The sequence below is a fragment of the Boeremia exigua genome (genome assembly GCF_020726555.1).
Source record: "Boeremia exigua strain MPI-SDFR-AT-0100 chromosome Unknown C7974scaffold_13, whole genome shotgun sequence".
In the NCBI taxonomy this organism is placed as follows: domain Eukaryota; kingdom Fungi; phylum Ascomycota; class Dothideomycetes; order Pleosporales; family Didymellaceae; genus Boeremia; species Boeremia exigua.
The window spans coordinates 459,995-480,626 of NW_025763530.1; the positions used below are offsets into that span (position 1 = coordinate 459,995).

The 20,632-nt window shown below is 55.5% G+C and overlaps 6 protein-coding genes across 6 annotated transcripts; 3 read left to right on the forward strand and 3 right to left on the reverse strand.

Annotated features, from left to right (window-relative positions):
• Positions 1-234: 234 nt before the first annotated feature.
• C7974DRAFT_321466 (uncharacterized protein) lies at positions 235-652 on the forward strand (the record flags this gene model as incomplete). The annotated part of the gene is made up of 4 exons (XM_046138806.1): positions 235-319; positions 366-412; positions 462-553; positions 619-652. 4 exons carry the CDS (start codon positions 235-237, stop codon positions 650-652), a joined length of 258 nt encoding a protein of 85 aa, XP_045992054.1.
• Positions 653-1,533: 881 nt separating this feature from the next.
• C7974DRAFT_404166 (107-domain-containing protein) lies at positions 1,534-5,025 on the forward strand. Its single transcript, XM_046142919.1, has 3 exons — positions 1,534-1,690; positions 1,750-3,955; positions 4,003-5,025. Exons 1-3 carry the CDS (start codon positions 1,649-1,651, stop codon positions 4,836-4,838), a joined length of 3,084 nt encoding a protein of 1,027 aa, XP_045992055.1. The 5' UTR covers positions 1,534-1,648; the 3' UTR covers positions 4,839-5,025.
• Positions 5,026-6,769: 1,744 nt separating this feature from the next.
• Positions 6,770-8,402, forward strand: C7974DRAFT_67684 (uncharacterized protein). Its single transcript, XM_046147070.1, has 2 exons — positions 6,770-6,899; positions 6,946-8,402. Exons 1-2 carry the CDS (start codon positions 6,873-6,875, stop codon positions 8,359-8,361), a joined length of 1,443 nt encoding a protein of 480 aa, XP_045992056.1. The 5' UTR covers positions 6,770-6,872; the 3' UTR covers positions 8,362-8,402.
• A 434-nt stretch (positions 8,403-8,836) lies between these two features.
• C7974DRAFT_67699 (pathway-specific nitrogen regulator) lies at positions 8,837-12,077 on the reverse strand. The gene is made up of 3 exons (XM_046147071.1): positions 11,794-12,077; positions 10,295-11,697; positions 8,837-10,247 (listed from the first exon to the last, which is right to left on the reverse strand). The coding sequence occupies exons 1-3, from the start codon at positions 11,977-11,979 to the stop codon at positions 9,035-9,037; spliced, it is 2,802 nt and encodes a 933-aa protein (XP_045992057.1). The 5' UTR covers positions 11,980-12,077; the 3' UTR covers positions 8,837-9,034.
• A 318-nt stretch (positions 12,078-12,395) lies between these two features.
• Positions 12,396-16,824, reverse strand: C7974DRAFT_428431 (SNF2 family N-terminal domain-containing protein; the record flags this gene model as incomplete). The annotated part of the gene is made up of 6 exons (XM_046144597.1): positions 12,396-12,919; positions 12,972-13,306; positions 13,357-13,408; positions 13,459-15,148; positions 15,200-15,335; positions 15,400-16,824. 6 exons carry the CDS (start codon positions 16,822-16,824, stop codon positions 12,775-12,777), a joined length of 3,783 nt encoding a protein of 1,260 aa, XP_045992058.1. The 3' UTR covers positions 12,396-12,774.
• A 716-nt stretch (positions 16,825-17,540) lies between these two features.
• C7974DRAFT_443888 (vacuolar calcium ion transporter-like protein /H(+) exchanger) lies at positions 17,541-19,865 on the reverse strand (the record flags this gene model as incomplete). The annotated part of the gene is made up of 3 exons (XM_046145476.1): positions 17,541-18,016; positions 18,070-19,764; positions 19,862-19,865. The coding sequence occupies 3 exons, from the start codon at positions 19,863-19,865 to the stop codon at positions 17,925-17,927; spliced, it is 1,791 nt and encodes a 596-aa protein (XP_045992059.1). The 3' UTR covers positions 17,541-17,924.
• Between the last annotated feature and the right edge of the window lie 767 nt (positions 19,866-20,632).

The window sequence follows — 20,632 nt, forward strand, 5'->3', positions numbered from 1 at the left end:
CGCAGTGGGGCTCTTTCCTCGCGCACTAGCCGGTCTGACCAACCGAGTGTGCCCTCACCTTCACTCTCCGCTCCATGGACCACACGTGTTTCACGAATTGCCGCACACCTTGTTACACAATCGCTTACAAGCTATCTACCTCGTACAACGATTGAAAGTACACGGATTCATCACAGCACACCCTTGAGGCAATTCATCATGGTATAGTTATGATGTCACCCACAGTTGTGTTAAATGGAAACTTACTCTGGACAGGGAGAAATTGAGAATGATCTCAGACAAGATCCACCATGCCATTCGCGAGCATGTGCGATCCAGAGTGCGTCATGAAATGAAGACTAGGCTGTCACTAACACAGGCCATAGACTGTATACAGAAGAACAATTTCAACGAAGAGAAATGCCGAAAAGAAGTACACAATCACACTCGTATATCTATGTGACAAGTCTGACATGTCAAAGGTCGATGCTCTATATGCATGCTGCAACGCCTTCTATAAAGAGAAAGGAGATGATGCAAGATGCGTGACATGTCCAAAGCCTGATCTGCTCAGGTACGTGGATTGAAAGTGTGCACCCGAGAGTCTGGTATGGTACTGACGAGACTTTGTTGGAACAGGATCAAACTAAAGCAACGCGCAGTAGGAACATGATAGTGCTCGGCACGCAGAGACCGTTGCACTGCCATTGCGTAGACCCTGAATCAATATCCGTTAAAGTATCGAGAGAGGCATCCTTCGACTTGGTAATCTTTTGGAGCGCCGCGGTCGCGTGCCTGCAAGCATGAGAGCTACATGCTTCTTCTAGTCTAGTGATGTGTTACTGTGTCTGGAGATAAAACACTCCTCTCGGCGTCTTCTCACTTCAACGTTGCAGAACAGTCCTTGATAACGTGAACGATATTCGAATGTATACTCCGCCCGGACGGATTCGTAGGCCACTGGGAGTTCGTTCGTACGAAGCTCAAGGAGATCAAACTTTTCTGCGTGCCGTATTGACAGCAACCTGCTATGGAGCCTGCACGCAAGCTCCCAAGCCGAGCCCGGGGACCACGATACTTAGCTTAAGGAGTACTCGAGTCTAGCAAGATGGACATTGTTCCTGGTGACAAGTCCGATTTGTGACGTATCCAACGCGAATCACCGTCAGGCCTCCGTACTCTCAAAATAAGATCTACGATACGAGACGGTACGCGGCGTTCTCGATGCCCCTGGGCACTCTGCAGATTGACAGAGAGTACGGTAGGATGTTATACCTCCCTTTTCTTGTCCACCACTCCGCGAGGGAGTTTGGCGGGTTCACTGGGAAATATAATCTTTCTAGGACAAGCCGAGCGTCTTTTGCATAATTGAATATCGAAAAGATGACTCAGGGGCTCGCCCAATAGGTTTTAAACATTTGTTTAAAGAAGAAGTTCGTGGTTGCGAAACTTCAAAATTTTATACGCGCACTAGCGTGCCAAGCGGAGACGCGGCGCTTGGGCGTGCTTCGCTGAACATGGAGCTAGGTACGCGACTGTTTTGTCTAACTGTGAACGCAACTCCTGCCACCAACGTTCTGTTCAACAGCACCTCAAGTCGACATTACACTTGTGCCTGCAGCTGCGGCTACAACTAATGCACTAGAAATCATATTCCTTGTTTCGCAAGATGGCTCCCTTCTCTTTCGCGCGCCAGGCGCAATCAGCGCAGGTAAATGTCCAAAGCTTCAAAGCATTGCATCTAAACCCCCTGCTAAGGAATTCATATAGATAAGTGGTGCTGTACCGTCGCTCTTTGGCAACACGCGCGCAACCAATGGCACTTCCTCCAGCGACCCAATTCAACCTTTGCGCGCAATGGCCGATCGAGTCGGCAAAGAGGTGGAAAAGTTCGCCGAAAGGGTCGACCACTGGCACACACAAGGGAAGGATAGTGCTGCTGCCAAGCATCAGGCGACAATGAATATGGTCGGGCACTTCAGAGACGTTGCCGAATCCCAGGTGAAAGAACTGAAGGGTACGAGTGGTGCAGAGAACCAAGGAGCGCTGAACAAGAGCACACGCCGTCGCGTACAGCATATGGGAGAAGGGTCATTTGGACAGTCGTTTCAATCTGTCATTCCGTCTGCCGAACCCAGCACCCCGCTCGACTCTACAAGCGTACAAGAATTGCGGCAATGGCAGGCTGAATTAGCAACGTGGGATCTCCTGCGCACTATCATCGACCACTATCACCCCGAACCCGGGAGAGACATCGAGTCGGGGAATCGAGCGCAACTGGACAAGGTTGGGGGAAGTAAGCGGTACAGCCCAAACAGTGAGATCTGGGACCGGTTCCTACTGGAGGATGAGCAGGCGAAAGAGAAGGATTTGATACTACGCTGGCTAGAGCAGACTGCACAGGACAGCGAGAGCGATATTGACTCAATCACTGCGGTGTTGGAAGAGAAGTCTGGCAAGGGCGCCAATACTTGGACCAGTGGATGGCTGGACACAAAGTCGAAGATCAAGCAGGCAAAGCGCATGGAAGGCTCGGACCGACCATTGAAGCCCGAAAGCTCGATCTTGAAGACGGCTGATCGATCACAGCCGCTGGTCACACAGCTAGATCCTGATGCGCCGTCCCGTCAGAAGCGTGCGCTCGAGAAGTCGGACGAATTCTACGAGAAAGCTCTCTGGTTGGTCTGCTATGAGATGATGCGTCGCGGTGTTCCCTGGAAAGAGATCTGCGAATGGGCCATGGATAGGAGTGAAGCATGGCGTGGCGTCAGTATAGGCGCAGCTCACGAGTCACATACTCCGGGTACTCCCAATGTTGCCGGGGATACAGTTGGATACATGTTCCGGCGAATGTGCTTTTATGCTGCTCAGGGTACCCGACTACAGTATGAAGGCGCTGTGTATGGTCTTCTGAGCGGAGACCTGGACAAAGCCCGCGATGTCGCCCGATCATGGGATGACCATCTCTACGCACATTACAACGCACTGCTGTTGTCTCGATTCGATTCTTATCTGCAACGCCAATACCCGAGCCGAGTCACACAGAGTCTGAGCCAAAGGTTCGTGTTCCACGACGCTGTTGCCAACCTTGGGGAATGGACGAACTCCCCCAGGCTAGTCATTAATGCGTTGAAGCAGCATAAGGCTTCGACAGCTCTGGCAACTACACCGATCAAGCTTGTTCAGGGCGCTGTGATTGCCCAATCGTTGGAGGAGCTTGTTCATAATGTCGGAGTTGCGCTGGCTGAGATGCTGCAGCATGAAGACCGACCGGGGAACCTCATGATTCACCCGAACTCGCCAGAGAACGACAGGGGACCAAAGGCTGTATCTGGGCAACCTACAGCCATAGCAGATCAGCACTACCAGACACTCGCTAGTGACCCACACGCCTTTCGCACCTTGGTACACGTGTTCATCGCGCTCAGAGGTGGCCTGGATCTGCTGAGTGCCGAGGATAGATCACAACGTCTGGCGATGGACAACGTTATCGCGGGCTACATTGAGTTTCTGCGCCTCAGCAAGCGCATCCAGCTGATACCCCTCTACGCGGCGCAACTAGAGACAACACGCCAGGCCTATACCTTGGCGCGTGTGCTTCCCGATATCAAGAACCGAGATGAACAACGAAATTGCATTGCTCTGCTCGACTTGTACAGGGTCGACACGGTTGAAGTCGTTGCACAGAGCTTCCTCCTTGCATTCAATCATAGTGGTTTCATCCACTTCGACGAGGAAGGTAATTCTGTGATCACCAGGCCCATTAAGCGTTTTTCACTACTCGAATCAACGGAAGGAATGGATCCGAACAAGAAGCTTTTGTGGCCAGGCCAGCGAATCAAGCCAGTATTCGACGGTTCGAAAGTCGAGACAAAGGACGAAGGCATCATCGACGCCGTGTACTGGTATAATTATCTGAGTACGGAGGTCGATGCGACATTCGAGCATCTCAAGAACGCACTGATAATTTTCCTTCGTACGTATTTGCACATTATGGTGGATATGCTCGGCTAACAGTAACAGTAAACGGCCGCCTCGCCGCTGCCGAGAAGATGATCGAAGAGGTCAATGTCGAATACCTCTCCTTGTCGAGAACAGAGGCTCTTTGCGGGTATCCCTTCGACTTCAATGCTCCAGGTGCGGAGGAACAGGACGAGCGTGCTTTGCACGCCCATCGCGAGACTCTATCGCGCGAAGCCCGGAGCAAACTCCCCGTCTCACAACTTCCTGATCCCGAGCATCACGAGCAGATTGTGTTGTACCTGAGAGCCCGCAGCGCGCCTTACTATGACCTCCAGCAAATTGTGCGCCTCCTTGCTATGTTCCGCGAGTGGCGTGCCAAAGAACAAGAAGTCATCGAGTGCGTTCGCCTTCCCTCAACACTCAGATCACCAGAACTAACCATTTGTAGTCAACGGGCGCAACCCAAGGTCAACACAAAGCCAATCAAGGAACTCCTCGAAAACATCACGGCCGTGTTCGACAGCCTCATCCCATCACTCGCCGACTCACACACGGCCGACACGCCTGACATTCTCGACCTGAAGCGCGCGTACATTCCCGAGATTGTCATTACATACCTGTCCATTCTACAGACGTCATCTTTCCTCCTGCACCGCGAAACGGCGATCAAGGCTATGGAGATGGCGAACCTCGTCGCCAGCCCAGACAACGAGTGGCTGCAGGAACTGTTTCTCAGAACGGGCCGAATGAGCGAGCTGGTGCAGACATTCGCAAAGGTCAGCCAGGCAATGCTGAATCTGAATGAGTACGATGGCAAGAAGAAGGAGACTAAGAAGCGGGGCAGCAAGGGCGAGACATTGAGGATTTGGGATCTGAATGCTAATAGCCGGGTCTAGAGAGTTGTTTTGCAGAGGATCGGGGTTCCTAGATGGAGGAGGGGTGGTTCGTGGTTTGTAAAGGCATTGCGTACGCTGCGAGCATCGGAGGATCGATTTTTAGAAAGATATTATTGCATGTGGCTACGACCAAACTCCCTTGACGCCGTCCAGCGCTTATACCATACGATCCACGATACTACTTGGCAGCGCCGGGCGACGACTGCCTTGGAACTTGAACGTTTCTCTAACGCCTTGTTGTGATGGTTCACTGATTGTAGAGCTAGTGGCGCCTAGTCAAGATGGACAGCGTCCGGTGACGAGGCTACTCGATGCATCCAATCCCCCAAGGGTCGTGCTGGGGAACGGTCAAGGTACATGCTCACCTCTCGTGCGACCTTGCAGGTTCAGGAAGCCACCGATCCACTCGGTGGTGCCACATCATTGTCAGTATACATAGACAGGATCTAAGGATCCACTGTCCTTGCATTGAAGATGCCTCAGTTGGTACCCGGGTCGCCCAGGTTGGCAGAGGACTAGCCAAGAGTGCGCTAGTTAAGGCTGTATTGAGTGAAGCCGAGTGTTCCAGTGAACTTGTGTAGGTGAGGTCTTCAGGGCGTTTTTAGTGGTTAGTCTGCTGCATTGTCTTTCATCGTGTAGGCTGCTGTGTGGTAGTTGTCGCAGCAACAGCGGCGGCGTCTGCAAGCCGTATTACAAGCACTGCGTCAGCGTTGCGCTGGGCGAGCAGGTGTGTTGTATGCACATTTGTGTCGACAGAGAGGTCGTATGGCATCGACACGGGCTGCGGCTTCCGCGGTCTGAGGTTCCTGCGGCACGGCATTGCCAACATGCTGCTCAGAAGGCTGCTGGAAACGTTGGACTTGGCGTTCTCCGCTCGATGCTGCTGTGCACGTGACCGTGTCACGCCTCGAACGCTCGGGCTGCCAATGGTCTGTAAGACGGGCCGATGCATGGGTCTGTGTGGCGTCTTTGCGGGATTTGACGTGCATGGAGCGCGCTGGGATGGCATCCGACTGCAGTGCAGGTGAAGGGCTGGCATTGCTCACGGGCATGCAGCGTCATGGCATGCGTAGTCAGCGCCTTGGCTGCGGTGCGAACACGTCCTCGGACCCCAGGAAACTGGAAACAGGAAATCGGCGGCGGTGGGGACGCTCGTTGGACAGATGGTGCGGACGGACTCGCGATCCGCGCTAGCCAACACACGCAATGCCGTGCCTGGGCTAGGCGGGTCCGCGGGACTGGGCCATGTCGGCTACGATGCGGGCGGCAGATGGGGAAGGTGCTCGCAGGCAGCACCAGGAGAGGCGGCCGCGGGCGCGAGGGCGCGAGGGCGACGCTGGACACACAAGGACGGGCTCTGTCTCGCACTCTCGGTGCGCGCCTGAGACGTCTGAGCGACGGCGCTAGGGGCGGCCGAGCGAGGGAAACGACGATCAAGCGGCCGTTTCGCTGCGTGCAGGCTGTGCGCGGCTGTTCGGTCGGCGGTCGGCGTCCTGGCGCAGGGTCCCAAAGCAGAGGCACGGGTGGGGAACGGGCTGCTTTGGACGTCCTGGCATCTCGCTGGCTGCACTGGGCTGCCTGCCGCGTCGTCGTCGTCCAGAGGCGGCCACGCTCGCTGCTGCGCGGCCGCCTCTGGACGCCGCCGGCGCGAATTGGAGGGCCGAGACGGCGAGTCGCAGCCCACGCGCCTAGAGCTGCCGTGGCTTCTGCTGCTATCTGCGTGTATCTGCGCTGCTCCACCCTCCGGATTACCTGGTCCGTGGCCGCTCCTGCTCGAAACACTCGCGCTCTCCTTTGTGACTGCCATTGCCGCCGCCCGTCTGCCCATGGTCCTGCAACCACCGCCGCTCCTGCCTGTCTCCGTCGCGGGCTGCAATGCCTCTCCCCGCCGCACAGTGTGATTGTGCCCCCGACCTCGACCGGCACCTCCCCTCGCGCCCCTGCAGCGCCCGCGAGTGATATCCTACCCGTGCCTCTGTGCCTCTGTGCACGCCGCGCCGCCACCCGCCGCCGATTCTTCTGCCTGCTCCCGGCATGTCGTGGTTCCTGCGCGGAGTCCAGGTGCGTGTGCCGTGCCGCCCGCGCGCCGTCTGCTAACGTCCCCCAGAGCGCCATCTTCCACTACGCCTCGTGTGCGCCGTGCACCGGCTACGCCGACGGCCGCAAGCGCACCAGAGAGGCCAAGCGCGCCCGCAAAGCCCGCGCGAAGCTGGTGCTCGAGGAGCCCGGCGCCTACCACCACCCCGAGCCCACCGGCACGAACCCGTACTGGCAAGAGGAGATCGCATTGGGGCCGGGGCCGCCGCCGCGCCGCGCGCGCAGGACGAACACCGGCAGCACGCGCTGCCCCAAGGCCGGCGCCCAGAGCGCCGTCGTCAGCCAGAACGGCAGCAGCCTGGACGGTGACCGCGCCAAGGACCTGCGTCTCAGCGACGACACCATCGACGACGACACATGGAATCTGAAGCGCTACCAGCGGGAGGACGAGGACCTATGGGGCCTGGACGAGGCCCCCATCCCCGTGCAGCACACCACCTCCGGCTCGTCGTCGAGCGGCCTGGGCAGCGTGCTGGCCTACAAGATGAGCCGCCCCGGCACCTCGCGCTCCGGCAGCTACTACTCGGCCCGCGCCCCGCCCGTCAACGACCTGCATCCGCCCGTCGTCAGTCTGCCGTCGTCCGACGTCGCCGACAACCGCTGGATGCTGCAGCCCCCGCCCAAAGCTAGCGTCATGTCCGGCAAGGAGCGTGCAACTCACAGGAGCCGCAGCGGGAGCGGCGCAAGCAGCCGCGTGGAGCTGAGTCTGCAGAGACAGGTCAGCACACGGCATCTGATGCACCGCCTCGAGCGCGGCCAGACCCAGGAGCTGCCACCCATGACCCCCCAGGGCTCGTATACCGATCTCGTCTCCAGCCAGCGCCGCAACCGGAGCAGAACCCCCCAGGCACGCCCACCCTCGGCCACCAGCTCCCGGAAGCGCCGTGACACCGGCACCACCCTGGACAGGACCAGCACCGCCGAGTCGCAAAAGTCCATCCGGACGGCGCGCACTACACCAACGGCCTCTCGCACCGTGTCCGTCAGACAAAGCCGCCCCGCTCTCTCGACCGTCGTATCCAGCGGCTCTGGCGCCAACGCCTCGCCCGATGGCCTCCAGAGCACAGACGAGAACGCAGTCCCACAACGGCCCGAACAGGCCCACTACAGTGAGGCCACTCGATCCTCCGATTCCCTCCCCACTCCCCGCACGTTGCCCCGCCGCGAACGCGCACCGTTGGACTCGTCCGACGTCTCGTCGCTTAACTGCCTCCAAGACACCGTTTCAACCCGCGCGTTGCTCAAATCGCGCTTTGTATCTGCGCCGCTTGTCGAGGCAAAGATCCGTCTACCGCCGTCCAATGGCGATTTGACAGCCAGTGCAAGAGATGAGTGGAACAGAAACAAAGAGCCCGTGCGTGCCCCTTTCGACAGCCAGTGCAACGTGGATCGCGACCCGACGCTGCGGTGGAGCGTGGATTTCTAAACGAATGCCCACGAGGACGACATTCGAATTGGCTACAACAGCCACGCTGCTATCATCACATTGCATGATAGATTGGCATGTTCATATTTTGCATAGCGCCTTTGTGATTTTTTTCCCCTGCACTTCCTTCCTGTTTAGCGAGCATTTCCATTCCTCTGTCAACACGGGTGCACAAACGACGTTACGACTCCTGGCGTTTTGGCTTTGGCTTCTGGCCTTGGATAGTGCATCCAGGCACAGGTGCATTCGCATCGCATCGCATCGCATTCGCATCGTTTTGCATTGATTCGTTTCTCTCCTCTCCTCTCCTCTCCTCTCCGCCTCGTTGAAGGGGAGGTGTGTATCTTTCTTGAGTTGTCCTCGCCGTGTATATAGCAGTAGAGCCGCTGGCTTCGCGTTTGGGCGACTGTGTTGCAAGAATTGGGTAGCGTAAAATACCAGATTGTTCAGATCTCCTGTGCCACTCGAGAAGTTGTGGAGCTCCTAAAGAATGAAGTGCGCTTCCACATGAAGAAGACGGATTGCTCTAAGATTGTATTGATCAACAAGAAAGAATACATTCATGGACTACTCCAAAACCCATGGCCCCCGTAACGCCCGATAAGATTGATTGGTATCTCCCGTTCCTTTTCTACACACGCAACATACAATCCGCAACAGGGCGATACACCGCTCACTGGTAATCGTACCAGCTCCGCTCATCGTACGTAAACCCGTGCATCCCGCCAACACCACCCATCCCATTCAGCCCTGGATTTGGATTTAGATTTGGATTCCCATTCCCGTTCGCCCCTCCATTCATCGGCACACCATTGACGTTGTAGCCGTTTTCAGTGCCCCCATTAACGGCGCCTCCCCCGACAGGCCCGCCGTTCATGCTTTGGCTCGCAGGCACGGGCCCAAAAGTCCCCGGAGACGCGCCAGTGGACGCAAACCAGCTCGCAATGTCGCCAAAATCCTGGTTGCTCCAGTTATCAAACCCGCTGGCAAGCTGCGTTTGGTCTCGGTAGATCCAGTCTTGCCCCTCTCGTATTAGTTGGTCTACACCACCAAACAGCGCTGATGGTGATGCACCGGTTGAGCTCACGGCGTCGAAAGATTGCCTGGCCTGCGTTGACGCGGGTGTGGCGGGTGTATGCGCATGGTTCGGCGTAGTGTGATTCAGAGGATCCGATGGGTGGCGCTGGAGACGGTTGTGAGTCAGGTCCGTTGGTGGGATGGAGGAGGGGTCGCGCGTGAAGGATGAGGTAGGCTGAGCTGTGTTCTGGGAGTAGCTTACGTATGCGGCTGCAGCTGCGTTACTGGTTGTCGCAGATGGCCTCGAAGGGAAGTTCGATGATGTGACGTCTGCCATGCTCATACTATATGGATGTAGACTAGGAGAGAATTTTTGAGTTGGGCTTGTTGCTTGGTGGCCTTCTGGGATGATCACAGGCTCAGCTCGTGTGACCTTGGGCGTGCTGATTTCATTCCAGGGCCCGAATTTACCGTCTGTTCGCGCGAGGACAGCCGCAGCTTCTTCAGGGAGCTCAACTTTCCAGCGTTTGGCAAGGACGCTGAGGATGCCTAGAGTACGTCTAGCGCAGAGCCAACCCTCGGCTATCTCTTCGAGGTGTTTGATGCCGTGGATGATATCTCGTTTAGCGTTCTTCTCAGGGAGATTTAGCAGATGAATGGTGCATGCCGAGTGCGTGATGTAGACACAGATATTACAGATCTGTCGCAGGCCGTGCGATCGTTTGTACAGACGGAGCAGCTTGGATATCATTGCTGCAGCTTGTGTGCACTGTTTGCGGGGCGAAACGTTCGGTGGCAGAGGCGAGTTATCGGGGTTGTACTTCAGGAAGGGTCGGAAGAGGTGGATGTAGAGGAGCTGGAAGAACATGCTGGTCCTGGTTAGCAATGCAGGAGGGGATATACGATCGAAACTTACTGCATGACGAGCATGTGCGGAAGTCCGCCTTCTTTCGGCTCCAACTCCTTTGGCAAATCCCTTCTCCAGGTTTCCAGACGGACATGTATCTCGCTCAGCTTTTTCAACTCTGCCTGCTTGCCTTTTGCCTTGTCCATGTCAATGGGGTTGTAGAAAAAAGTCATCAGATCGCTCGAGATCTCGCATAGCTTGGTGATCTGCAAGGCCACAGCCCTCGTCCTCGAAGGCTGCGAGTGGGCCTGGCTGATGCCCGAGTCTGTGTACGCACTCCAAGTTTCTGAGTCCTCGACCGGAAAGACGTCAAACTTGGGCACTGTAATGATGTTGTTGGCCAGCTGGGGCATGCGGCCGAGGTAGTTGCTCCAGCACTTGTCGAACAAGAAGCAGCCCCAGAACGTGATGCGCCGGGCGTCTTCTTCAGTCTCGTCAATGGCATCTTTGCTGTGCATACCGAGATTGAGGCCAAGATCACAGGCCATGCGGAAAGACATGCCGCTGTAGACCCAGCCCTTTGCCTCGCGTCCGCAGCCTGCCTCGCGTACAGACATCAGCGCTAGGGCCTGGACGGTTGGCAGCGCAGGGACTTCGTGGAGATCCTCTTCCATGATCAGGCGTTTCGCCTCGCGGAAGAAGTGGTCGCCGGCAGTCGCGGAATCGTCGCGCACAGCTCGTGCTGCAGGCAGGGAGGTGAAGTGGGAGCCCAGTGCCAGCATGGCGTTGACTAGCAGCGGCGTGCAGTATTGCATCTTCCGGGCCGAGCCTGGCGGCGGCTTGCCAGCCTGGAACTCCTGCAGGAACAGGTTCTTGGACAGGGTAGTGAAGAAGCTGTAGTGCCAGCAGAAGTACATGCTGATCAGGTGCTGCACCAGCTCGGGGTCGGAGGTGACGGTGGTCCATGAGCAGTACGGGTCCTCGACCTGCTGGTACTGCTCCTCGGCGTACGGGTCGGGCGAGTCGGCCGTCTCGTTGTGCTGGCCCAGGTAGATCAGGTGCGAGGTGCCGCCAATGTAGCGCGTCGAGCCGTCCTCCAGGCGCAGCTCGCCCATGCGGCCGCTTAGCTGGTTCTCAAAGGTGGGCTTGACGGGGGTGATGGCGGGCGTGGTCAGCGGGCTGACGGGCTCGTCGTCGTCGTCGTCATCGCCGTTCTCGCGGGCAATGATGGCCTCTGCGACCGAGTCCAGGCTCTCGCAGGTGCGAATCTGCTGCACCAGGTCGGCGACATGGTCCTCCGGGTAGTTGAGGATGGCCTGGATCAGCGTCTGCAGGGTCGAGTTGCGCGTCTTGAGGTTGTCGATGTCCTTCTTGTAGACGCCCTTGCGGCGGTGGTCCGAGTTGGGGTCGTAAATGCACTCGGTGTTGTAGACGGCGGCGCAGGCGGAGCAGGCGGGTGTGGTCCCGTCGCACTAGAGCGGGTCAGCGTCTGGCGTGGGTGCTGTGGGTGTTCATGTGCTGCTCGCCGCCGCGGAGAAAGGCGGTGCGGCAGGAGCAGGCTCACGTACCTTGCTCTTGCGCTTCCGGCACGGCACGCACGCGCTGGAGATGCAGCGCCGCTTCTTGCTGGCCTCGTCCTCCTCGGCGTTCTTCTTGCCCCGGCGGCCTTTCTTTGCCGGCGGCGGCTGCGGCGAGGGCTGCGGCGGGCGCGCAGACACGCTCGCCTGCGCGTCGGCGGCGGCGGCGGCGTCCATGGCCAGCAGACGGGCGTGGTACACAAACGGAGGGGTTCCAGTGGCGGGGCGCTCCGCGGGTGGCAGCGCTCGCTCAGCGCGACATTAATCAGCGACAGGCGGGTACTGTCCGTCGTACTGTCGGTCGCACTGTCTGCCGTACTGTCGGTCGTGGTTCAGAGCTCGGGTCGCTGTCAACATGGCGGGCCCAGCTTCCTGGCAGCAAAACTCACGCACGCCGGTACATGAGGCAGCGACCGCGGGCGATGCTATCTGCGGGCGTGTGATTGGTCGCAGCCCCGTCTTATCTGCCCAGGTACCACACACTGAGCGTTGCGCGGAGCGGCGGCGTGGACGGCTGCAGGCCAAGCTGATTCTGCGACGGCTCCTCGAGTCTCGCGATGTGTGACAGTCTTCAGCGCCGCCAACCACATGGTCCGCATTGCGGAGCCGTCAACGGTGGGCCAGCTACGCTCGGGCCGATCTAGTCTGTGTCGTGCCACTGCTCCACCACGACCCAACTTCACGCCGGACGCCTTCGTGATATCACCTTGAAGAAGCCCAGAACCTGACATTTGATAAGATTCGACCCGAGTCAAAGCACCTTGCCGCACCCCAGCGCTAACCCTCCGAAAAGCAAGCATTGCACAGCACCCAATGATAGGCCCCATAGTAATCAGGAACTCGCGGCTGCCAGAACCGTAACTCGCCCATAGTAATCAGAAACTCGCGGCTGCCAAAACCGTAACGCCCATAGTAACCAGGAACTCGCGACTGCCAAAACCGTGACTCGCCCAATGCCTCCAAAACCATATCTCAAAACTCGTCCGCATAGCCCTCGTGGTCGCTGTCAGCATGGAATCCACCGGCAGCAGCAGGGTTGTCGACGACGATGAACGGCTTGCCATCCTCGGTCTGCTCAATGTTTCCGAAGAGACGCATGAGATCAGAAATCTCCAGGCTTGAGGTAACGAGTCAGCACAGGTCAATTCAGATGCTCGACGAAAACTCACTGCTGCGTCTTCCTTCCACGGTCCTCCATCACCTCGTCAATCTCCCTCTGCTTCTCTGTCTGCATCTCGATAAGCCTCTCGTCGACAGTGTTCTTGACGCACATCCGGGTCATAAATGTCTCGTCCTGTTGGCCAATACGGAATACTCGACAGAAAGCTTGCTGCTCAGAAGCTTGGTTCCACCAAGGGTCGATAATGATGACTTTTGAGGCCATGGTCAGGTTGAGGCCAAGACCGCCGCAACGAAGAGACGCCAGCAAGACTTGCGAATGAGGGTTGCCGGCAAACTCTTTGATGGCCTTGTCGCGCGCGGCTAGACTTGACTTGCCGTGGTACTGCAGGCTTGTTAGGCAACGATTACAACACCTTATCGACAGCGACTCACCTGCTCTGTTCCCCAGCCTTCCTGTTGGCAAACCTTTGCAAGAATGCGTATCCTAACGTTGTCAGCTTGATAAAACACAGACAAGGGCAAGCAAGCACTTACATCGCCAGAAACTGTGTGTAAATGATGACCTTCACGTTAGGATCTTCCCTAATCCAATTGAGGATCTGGGCCTTGATCGCGAGTGTCTTCGCGGATGACAGCACCTCGTCGCCGCCGAAGCTTAGCCAGTCATCTGCGACACGCTCCAGGCGCTCATTTTCCCTCCTCCTTCTCTGGAGAGATCTGTTGCGGGTCTCGCGACTCGGGCCTGAAGCATCGTTCGTCTCCTCGTCACATGGAGTACATGCGGCAAAGATCGAGCCGCATGTCGTACAGTTGGCGTGCAACTCTCCCCTTTCAGCTGCGGAGCTCATGGCACTCTCGTAGCAAAGGTCGCAGATCAGATGTCCACAGGCAGTCAACCAAGTCTTCTCAGGCAATTTGCCACATTCTCCGCACTTGGCTTGCTCTTTCTTCTTCTCCCAGTTTACCCCGGTCGCGAGGCTCTTGACAAACGGAGTGAAGTCGTAGCTCTTGCCAAATCCTTTTCCAGACTTATTGCGTTCTGCACCTCGATACGCATCGGGATCTTCGTCATCTGGCTCACCGTCCTGTGGAACTTCGACAGGGACCCCGTCTTCTCTGTCATCATCAGTCTCATCATCAGGCTCGACGTACTCTTGGCGAGTCGCTCTCGCGGTCGCCTCCGCCGCAAGCCGACGACTGGCTTTAGCAGCTGCCTTCCTCTTCTCTTGAAGCTCGTGAGCTTCCAGCTGCCTTCGAATAGCGATGATCACGCGGCCCTTATCCATGTCGCTAGAGCCGTCTTGCTTCCTGATAACCTCCTTGATCTTCTCAATATCTTCGCGCTCGAGCAGGTCTCTCATCACGAACTCCAGCATCAATACGTGTGCAGTGAGCTGTCGCAGACGCAGCAACATGACCAGAACATTGCTGTACGACCTTGATAGTGTGCCCTTCTTGGACATCATGTTGATGTTCGTGGCAAATCGATGATGGACGATATTGTAAATGCTACGCTCAACCGAGTTAAACTCACACCAGTGAGTCATCTGGTTTGCTTGCGGAAGTTTCAATATGGGCGCATTGAACATTCTGTCGGCGTGAGTGCGTCGGATCATGAACTGTGACAGGCGGACAAGTAGACGTTCGGCGTTTTCTCCATCACCACCACCGCAGTAGTTGTTCTTGAAGATCTTGAAGCTGCCAGTGTGCGGAACTTCAAGGAATTTGAAGTATGGATACAATTCGTCCAGTCCGTTCAAGATAGGCGTGCCGCTCAGGGCCCACTTGTGGTGAGCCATGAGAGCGCGACAAGCGATCGAGGTTCGCGACTGGTGGTTTTTGATTGCTTGCGCTTCATCAAGCACAATGCGCTTGAAATGCATCTTGTGCAGGACTCCGCGATGCTCTTTGTAAGTTTTCTTCCACCAGTCGATCTTTTCCTCTGCAGTTTGACACTCGATAGGGGGATTGTTCTTAGGATAAGACTTCATAATCTCGCCATATGTAGTAAGGATAATGTCATGGGTCTGAAGGATCCCCAAGGCGCAAGTCGAGTCGAGGCGATTGCCAGCCCCGTAACGCATGACCTTCATATTGCAGTCAGTGTGTTGCTGTATCTCGGCTGCCCATTGGGTCAGAAGCGCTGGACTTGCGACCAGAAGCGTGGACTTAGGGCCAGAGTCCTTGTTACGGTGCATGGCATCGCGAGAGTTGACAATATTCGCTGACTGTGGTTAACAACAAGAGTTAAACGTCGAACATCAAAAACACTCACCAAGCATCATCAGCGTCTTGCCGAGTCCCATCTGGTCAGCCATCAGTCCTCCCTTGGGCTCTGAAGCGTCATTCTCGCGGCGGCGCATGAACGCACTACCCAACACTTGGTAACCCTTTAGGGAGCTCCTTGAGTGCTGTTGCCTTATTTCTAGTGCGAAAAGATGGCTGATCTGCAGCATTCATACCGGCCTGCTGTACAAAGACGTCGGAGTTGAAGAGCGAACTTGCCTGCTTGGCAGCGCGCTCAAGGTCGCGTTTATCTTTGGCCGATCTGCGCGATTTTCTAGCTGATGGTTTGCCTGCTCCTTTTGCCCGAGATGGTCGTGCGGTCTTGACCTTTGGCTTCTTTCCTTTCGCAGCAGAAGATTGTGGCTCCTGATCTTCTTCGGTGCCTGCGGCTTCTTTCTTCTTTTTCCTCTTGGGGCGATCATCGTCGGCGTCAATCATAACGAACATGGATCGATATTCTGCATCCTGCATCGACTCCGGCATCGACTGCTTGCGAGGTTGATCACCACTGCGGCGGCGTTTATGAGAGCTTGATTCACCATATAACTCGCCATCAGATTCGTTGTTGCACTCGTCGTGGCGCCTGTGGATTTGCGGGAAGAGATCCTGTTCGTCACCCAGGTCTTGAGCCATTACCAGATCGCGTCGGCGCTTCTTCAGACGAGCGTCCTCAGCGCCCGATATTTTCATCCACTCAACATCCTGCTGAAATGGCAGATGTCCGTTGTGCTGTTCTCTGATCGCCTGATAGTGAAGCTTCTGCTTTTGGAAGTTGGCCAAGGCGTGCCTGTGAGCCATCTCCTCCTCGTCGACTTTGGTATGATACGCACCAGGCGGTGGGTTAATACCGGACGTTACAGCCTCGAGGTAGGTCTCAGGATCAAGATCAGCACTAAGTTGAGGCGCTACAGCGAATCTATGACTGGCATTCTTCCGCGCTTGAGCTAACCTTTGCTTATTGCGGATCTGGGAAAAGATGGAGGGCTTAGGAGCCGTATCGGGCCGGCGAGCAGGCGTTGCTGTCTGTCGAGTGGTGGGGAGATTCAAGCGTGGAGGTGAAAGATTAGGCACGGGAGAATGTGGCGATAAACCGCGTTCCGGCACAAACAGAGAGGAAGAGTCGGTGTCGTGGTTGACTGGGCGTGCAGTACCAGGGTTTGTGTGCGGCTGCGCATCAATAGGAGTAGCCAATGATGAACGGCTCTGCTCATCCGGGAGATCCTCCATAGTTCCGTTGTGGTCGAACGGCTCGTGAGAGCTTTGCTGCGCCTGCTGTTCGGGTTCAAAGTCGGTATTGGCGTGGCTAGACGACTGTGTATTGTACCGATTACCGTCTTCTTCAGGCTCAACATCGGCATCGGTGGGATCAGGCACTGGTGTATCAGGTTCGAGATTGTCTTCAACAGACTCATGGTTGTCCTCGTCATGATTTTCGTAAGCAGGAATCAACTTGCGATGCTCCTCGACACCAAGTACTTGTTGATGGATGTCCGTTGAAGTAGCCGAGGCACCCAATTGGGAGCCAAAGTCGTTATCCTCTTCAAACAAATCATCCATATCGGGAGAGTCAGACCGCATTGGCACATGTTGGTCTTCGGAAACTTCGTCGCCCATGTTGATGTTTGGCAAACCTTGAGGGCGTCAGTCACGCTGGAGGTCTGTAGAAGGTTTGCTCGTACAGCGACTCAGAGAGATGTTTGAGTAGCTGAGCAAAGATTGAGTCGGAACGGATCTGCTAGGTATTCAAGCTAGCGTCATGAACTTAATGAGAGTGATCAAGGGTGTCTGTACCTTCAGGCTTGCAGAGAGCAAAGCAGGTATGAGCTGAACGATAGAAGTCTACCAGTGTCTCACAATTTTAGCGTAGATTTTCCAGGTACGATCAGCGAGGATGAAGCGCGTGAGCTGCGAGGGTGGCAAGTCGCTATTGCCAGTGCTGTCAGTGATCGCTAGTAAGTGGTGTGTGTTTAGGCTGATAGTTTTGTTGAGCCCGAGGGGTCTAATGGTAGAGCTTGTTGAGGAACTTTGTGGAGGGAGGAGTGCGGTCGCGAAGGAACAGCTAGGTGATCACAGGGACTGTCTTATATGATGCTCAGGTGAGAGCAACAGGTGGAGCTGGCGACTAGCATCAAGCAAGAGCAAGGTGAGAGAGCCTGGTGAGTGAGATTTGGAACGATAGCATAGTGGCCAGTGGACATATGTAGTAATGCGTGGTGGAGGTGAGAGAATAGTATAGCGGGCCGGTCAGGATAAGGGCCCGCTGGGCGCGTTGATGGCCTCATGTTCAATCAAAGGTGGATATGACAAGCCTTTAAGTTTATCGTATTCATCAAATCAACAAATATGGAGAAGAAGTACGTTGGTGGAGGGTGTGAGGTCAACAGAGGGTGGCTAATGAAGTAACGACGACAGACCATCCGCAGCAGCTCCCCGTCTACTCAGGAAGCAGATTAACGCACATATGCTTCCATCATCACTCGCGCCAGCCAGGATGCTCAGAGGTGTTTGCATTTGTTTGTATTGCTTGAAATTATATCACTTAGGGCACAGGGGTATCGCGCATGCGGCAAGAAAATCGATAATGCGAATGCCCGCACACAGCCATTGGTGCTGCACTCAAAGTGACCACATACCTCGTAATGCTAAGGCATTCCTATGAGAAATCCAACATGCCAGTAGAAAAGGCAACGATCGAGACTCCGGAGGTCGTAAAACTAGCACTGATTCTCCGCGATCTCAGGGTAGAACCAGGCAGCGACAGCAATGATGATGTAACTTGCCATGAGTAAGATCCCTTCGAGCCAATCTGTGTGTACGTTAGTTTAATGGTTTGTAACATGTAAATTGGCAGATACTTACGGGACTTTCCATCCTGAATCAGGTAGTTGACCAGAAGCACAGAGACGAACAGTGTCGCAATCTGGAAGGTGTCGAAGTACAAGGTCATGCAGTCCTTGCCCATAATCCAGCCAAGTATAACGATGAAAGGAAAGACGAGCAAAGCGATCTGCATGCTCGAACCAACGGCGACACCGATAGACAAGTCCATCTTATCTTTCATCGCGACAGTAACAGCAGTGGCGTGCTCCGCTGCGTTACCCACAATTGGGAGAAGGATGAGGCCAACAAAAGTGGTCGACACGCCGCCAGTGGCAGTAAGACCATCAATACTGTCAACCATGAACTCGGAGCAGAAAGCGACAAGAGTGGTAGAGATAGCAAGAGTGACTAGAGCGCCGATGACAGATAGAGAAGGCGTCTCAAACTCCTCTTCCTCCTCCTCGTCATCGTCGGGCTTGTTAAGAAGATTCTTCAGGTTTACACCACCTCCAGATGCCGCTGCAGTGCCAGCGCCAATTGCTGCCACCCCACGGTTTGCTGCACCCTCCTCAATTTTGGACGACTTGCGCTTGGGAACTTTCTGGCTAGGAGTGTTGTACATCTCCGCGTGAGTCTTCAGCTGGAACAGCAGATAGCATCCATAGACGAACAGAAGAATGACCGCAGTACCGTGTGACAGTTCTTGGTTCCTCAGAGCATCGCCGTCATCATTGTTGTCTTCTGCGATAGTGTTGTGGAAGACAGTTGGAATGATTAGGGAAGCAATGCAAAGGGCAAGGAGCGATGCAGCTGTCTGCGCAACTGTGACGTTGAAGAACTGCTCAGGTCGATTGACGCCACCCAAGAAAAAAGACATGCCCAGGACAAGGAGCAAGTTCGAAAGCATACTGCCAATGAGTGAGGTCTTGACGATGGTAATCTCGTCTTTGATCAAGGCTTGAATTGAGACGATCAACTCAACAGCGTTGCCAAAGGTTGCGTTCAGGAGGCCTCCCATGGTCTCGCCCACTCTGATCGCCAACTCCTCGGTCGCATTGCTGAGCATGGCCGCGAGCGGTATAATGGCGATGAAGTTGATGATGAAGACCGGGACGGGTTTGAGACCAGCGTAGAAAACAGCGAACCCTATAGGGACGAAGATGAGCAGGACATTAATCCAGGCTCCGAACAAAACGAAACGGAACTGCTGTCCGACCGGAATCTTCCTCTTATGCGCCTTGCGCTTGCGCTCTTCCAGAGAAAGATCCTGGGACTCTTGATTCGTCAGGGTGTCGTCGTGTCCGTCATCGTGTTCTTGCCGGAAGAGTTTCTTGAATTTTCCGCGCTTCGTTACACCGCCTGTGGAGCCTACAACAGTGCTGTCGCTTCCATCCTTTGCGTCCTCATTCATTTGTGGCACTGCCTCGGTTTCTCTTTTTGTCGATGATTCCATGAGATTCGAGTCGCCGTAAGCTGTCGTTGGCGAAACCTGATTGGGCTCTGTGGCGTGGTGATGCGGTCCTCCGAACTCTTTTGTTGCTTCTGCTCTCTCAAGTCGCCTCTGCTCCTCGATGTCTGGAATTTGATCGGCCTCGGACCGTGTACGGTGAACATTCTCCTCGTCTCCTAGTGGTGCCTGGTCCCTTGATCGTACTCTGGCGAACGGGTTGTAGTTCAAAGCTCCATTGTTACCACCTTGCGATGCGGCGCGATGCGCCTGCCTTCTGACTGAATCTATCATGACTGTCAGAAGTCGTTACTTGGAGAGTGTGGTGTTGCTATCTGGTTTTGGCATCGATGGCGATGAGCCGGAGATGGCAGATCCACTTACGCATTGGTACGATCTTGTAGGCAACTCGGCCGACGTGGATATCCTAGCTGTGTGAAAGGTTTGGGTGGATGTTCCCACAGTGAAGCTCAGACGTGCAAATGCTTGTAATTGACGCGTAGAGCAATGTTTGTTGTTTTGGCGTAATCTTGAGGGGCGAGAACAATGGGAATAATGTTGCTTGGTATTTGAGTACGCAAGTGCGTGTTCCCAAAACTTGCAAAATCTGGGGTAGATGTCGCAAGTTGAAATAACAAGGCAAAAGGAGGGCTGTGTCGCCTGATTGCCTCGTGTTATGAAGATGCTTTGAGGATGGAATGACGGCAAGAAAGGGGACCCGGCGACGTAATTAAACAGGAGTTTGAGCGACTCGACGCAGCCCACGTAACTGTGGCTGAAGGTCTTCGTACGAACGAATTGCAATGCGAAGTCACCCTCAGCCACAGCTCTAGGGGGATCTAATTTGCAAGGTCGCGGCAGTGCTGTCTAGCGCAGGCGAAGAAGTCTCGAATCAGCATCGCCGGAGACGAAAGATCGTTGTGTACTCCACGGCCTTCGCGACGTGCAGTGCTCACACGTCACGATTGAATCGTCGTTAAGCAAGCCAAGGGCTGCGCTTGAAGGCTTGAGAGTGGCTTGGCTGGGCATCAAGCAAGGAACTGTGATCCAAGCGGCTGGGCGGTGACAGCATTGGCGCGGCGCAGACGCTTGATTCTGTCCTTCCTCTCGAGCCTAAGCTATTCATCCTCGAATCAACGGTAACCTCGTGTTGCA

What these genes read in the sequence shown, in the direction of transcription:
- C7974DRAFT_404166 (XM_046142919.1), top strand. Translation starts at nt 1,649, where the DNA reads ATGGCTCCCTTCTCTTTCGCGCGCCAGGCGCAATCAGCGCAG. An exon ending in GCCAGGCGCAATCAGCGCAG is followed by an intron (nt 1,691 to 1,749) that starts GTAAATGTCCAA and finishes GAATTCATATAG; the next exon opens with ATAAGTGGTGCTGTACCGTC. An exon ending in CGCACTGATAATTTTCCTTC is followed by an intron (nt 3,956 to 4,002) that starts GTACGTATTTGC and finishes TAACAGTAACAG; the next exon opens with TAAACGGCCGCCTCGCCGCT.
- C7974DRAFT_67684 (XM_046147070.1), top strand. Translation starts at nt 6,873, where the DNA reads ATGTCGTGGTTCCTGCGCGGAGTCCAG. An exon ending in GGTTCCTGCGCGGAGTCCAG is followed by an intron (nt 6,900 to 6,945) that starts GTGCGTGTGCCG and finishes AACGTCCCCCAG; the next exon opens with AGCGCCATCTTCCACTACGC.
- C7974DRAFT_67699 (XM_046147071.1), bottom strand. Translation starts at nt 11,979, where the DNA reads ATGGACGCCGCCGCCGCCGCCGACGCGCAGGCGAGCGTGTCTGCGCGC. An exon ending in GCCGGAAGCGCAAGAGCAAG is followed by an intron (nt 11,698 to 11,793) that starts GTACGTGAGCCT and finishes GACCCGCTCTAG; the next exon opens with TGCGACGGGACCACACCCGC. An exon ending in CCGCACATGCTCGTCATGCA is followed by an intron (nt 10,248 to 10,294) that starts GTAAGTTTCGAT and finishes AACCAGGACCAG; the next exon opens with CATGTTCTTCCAGCTCCTCT.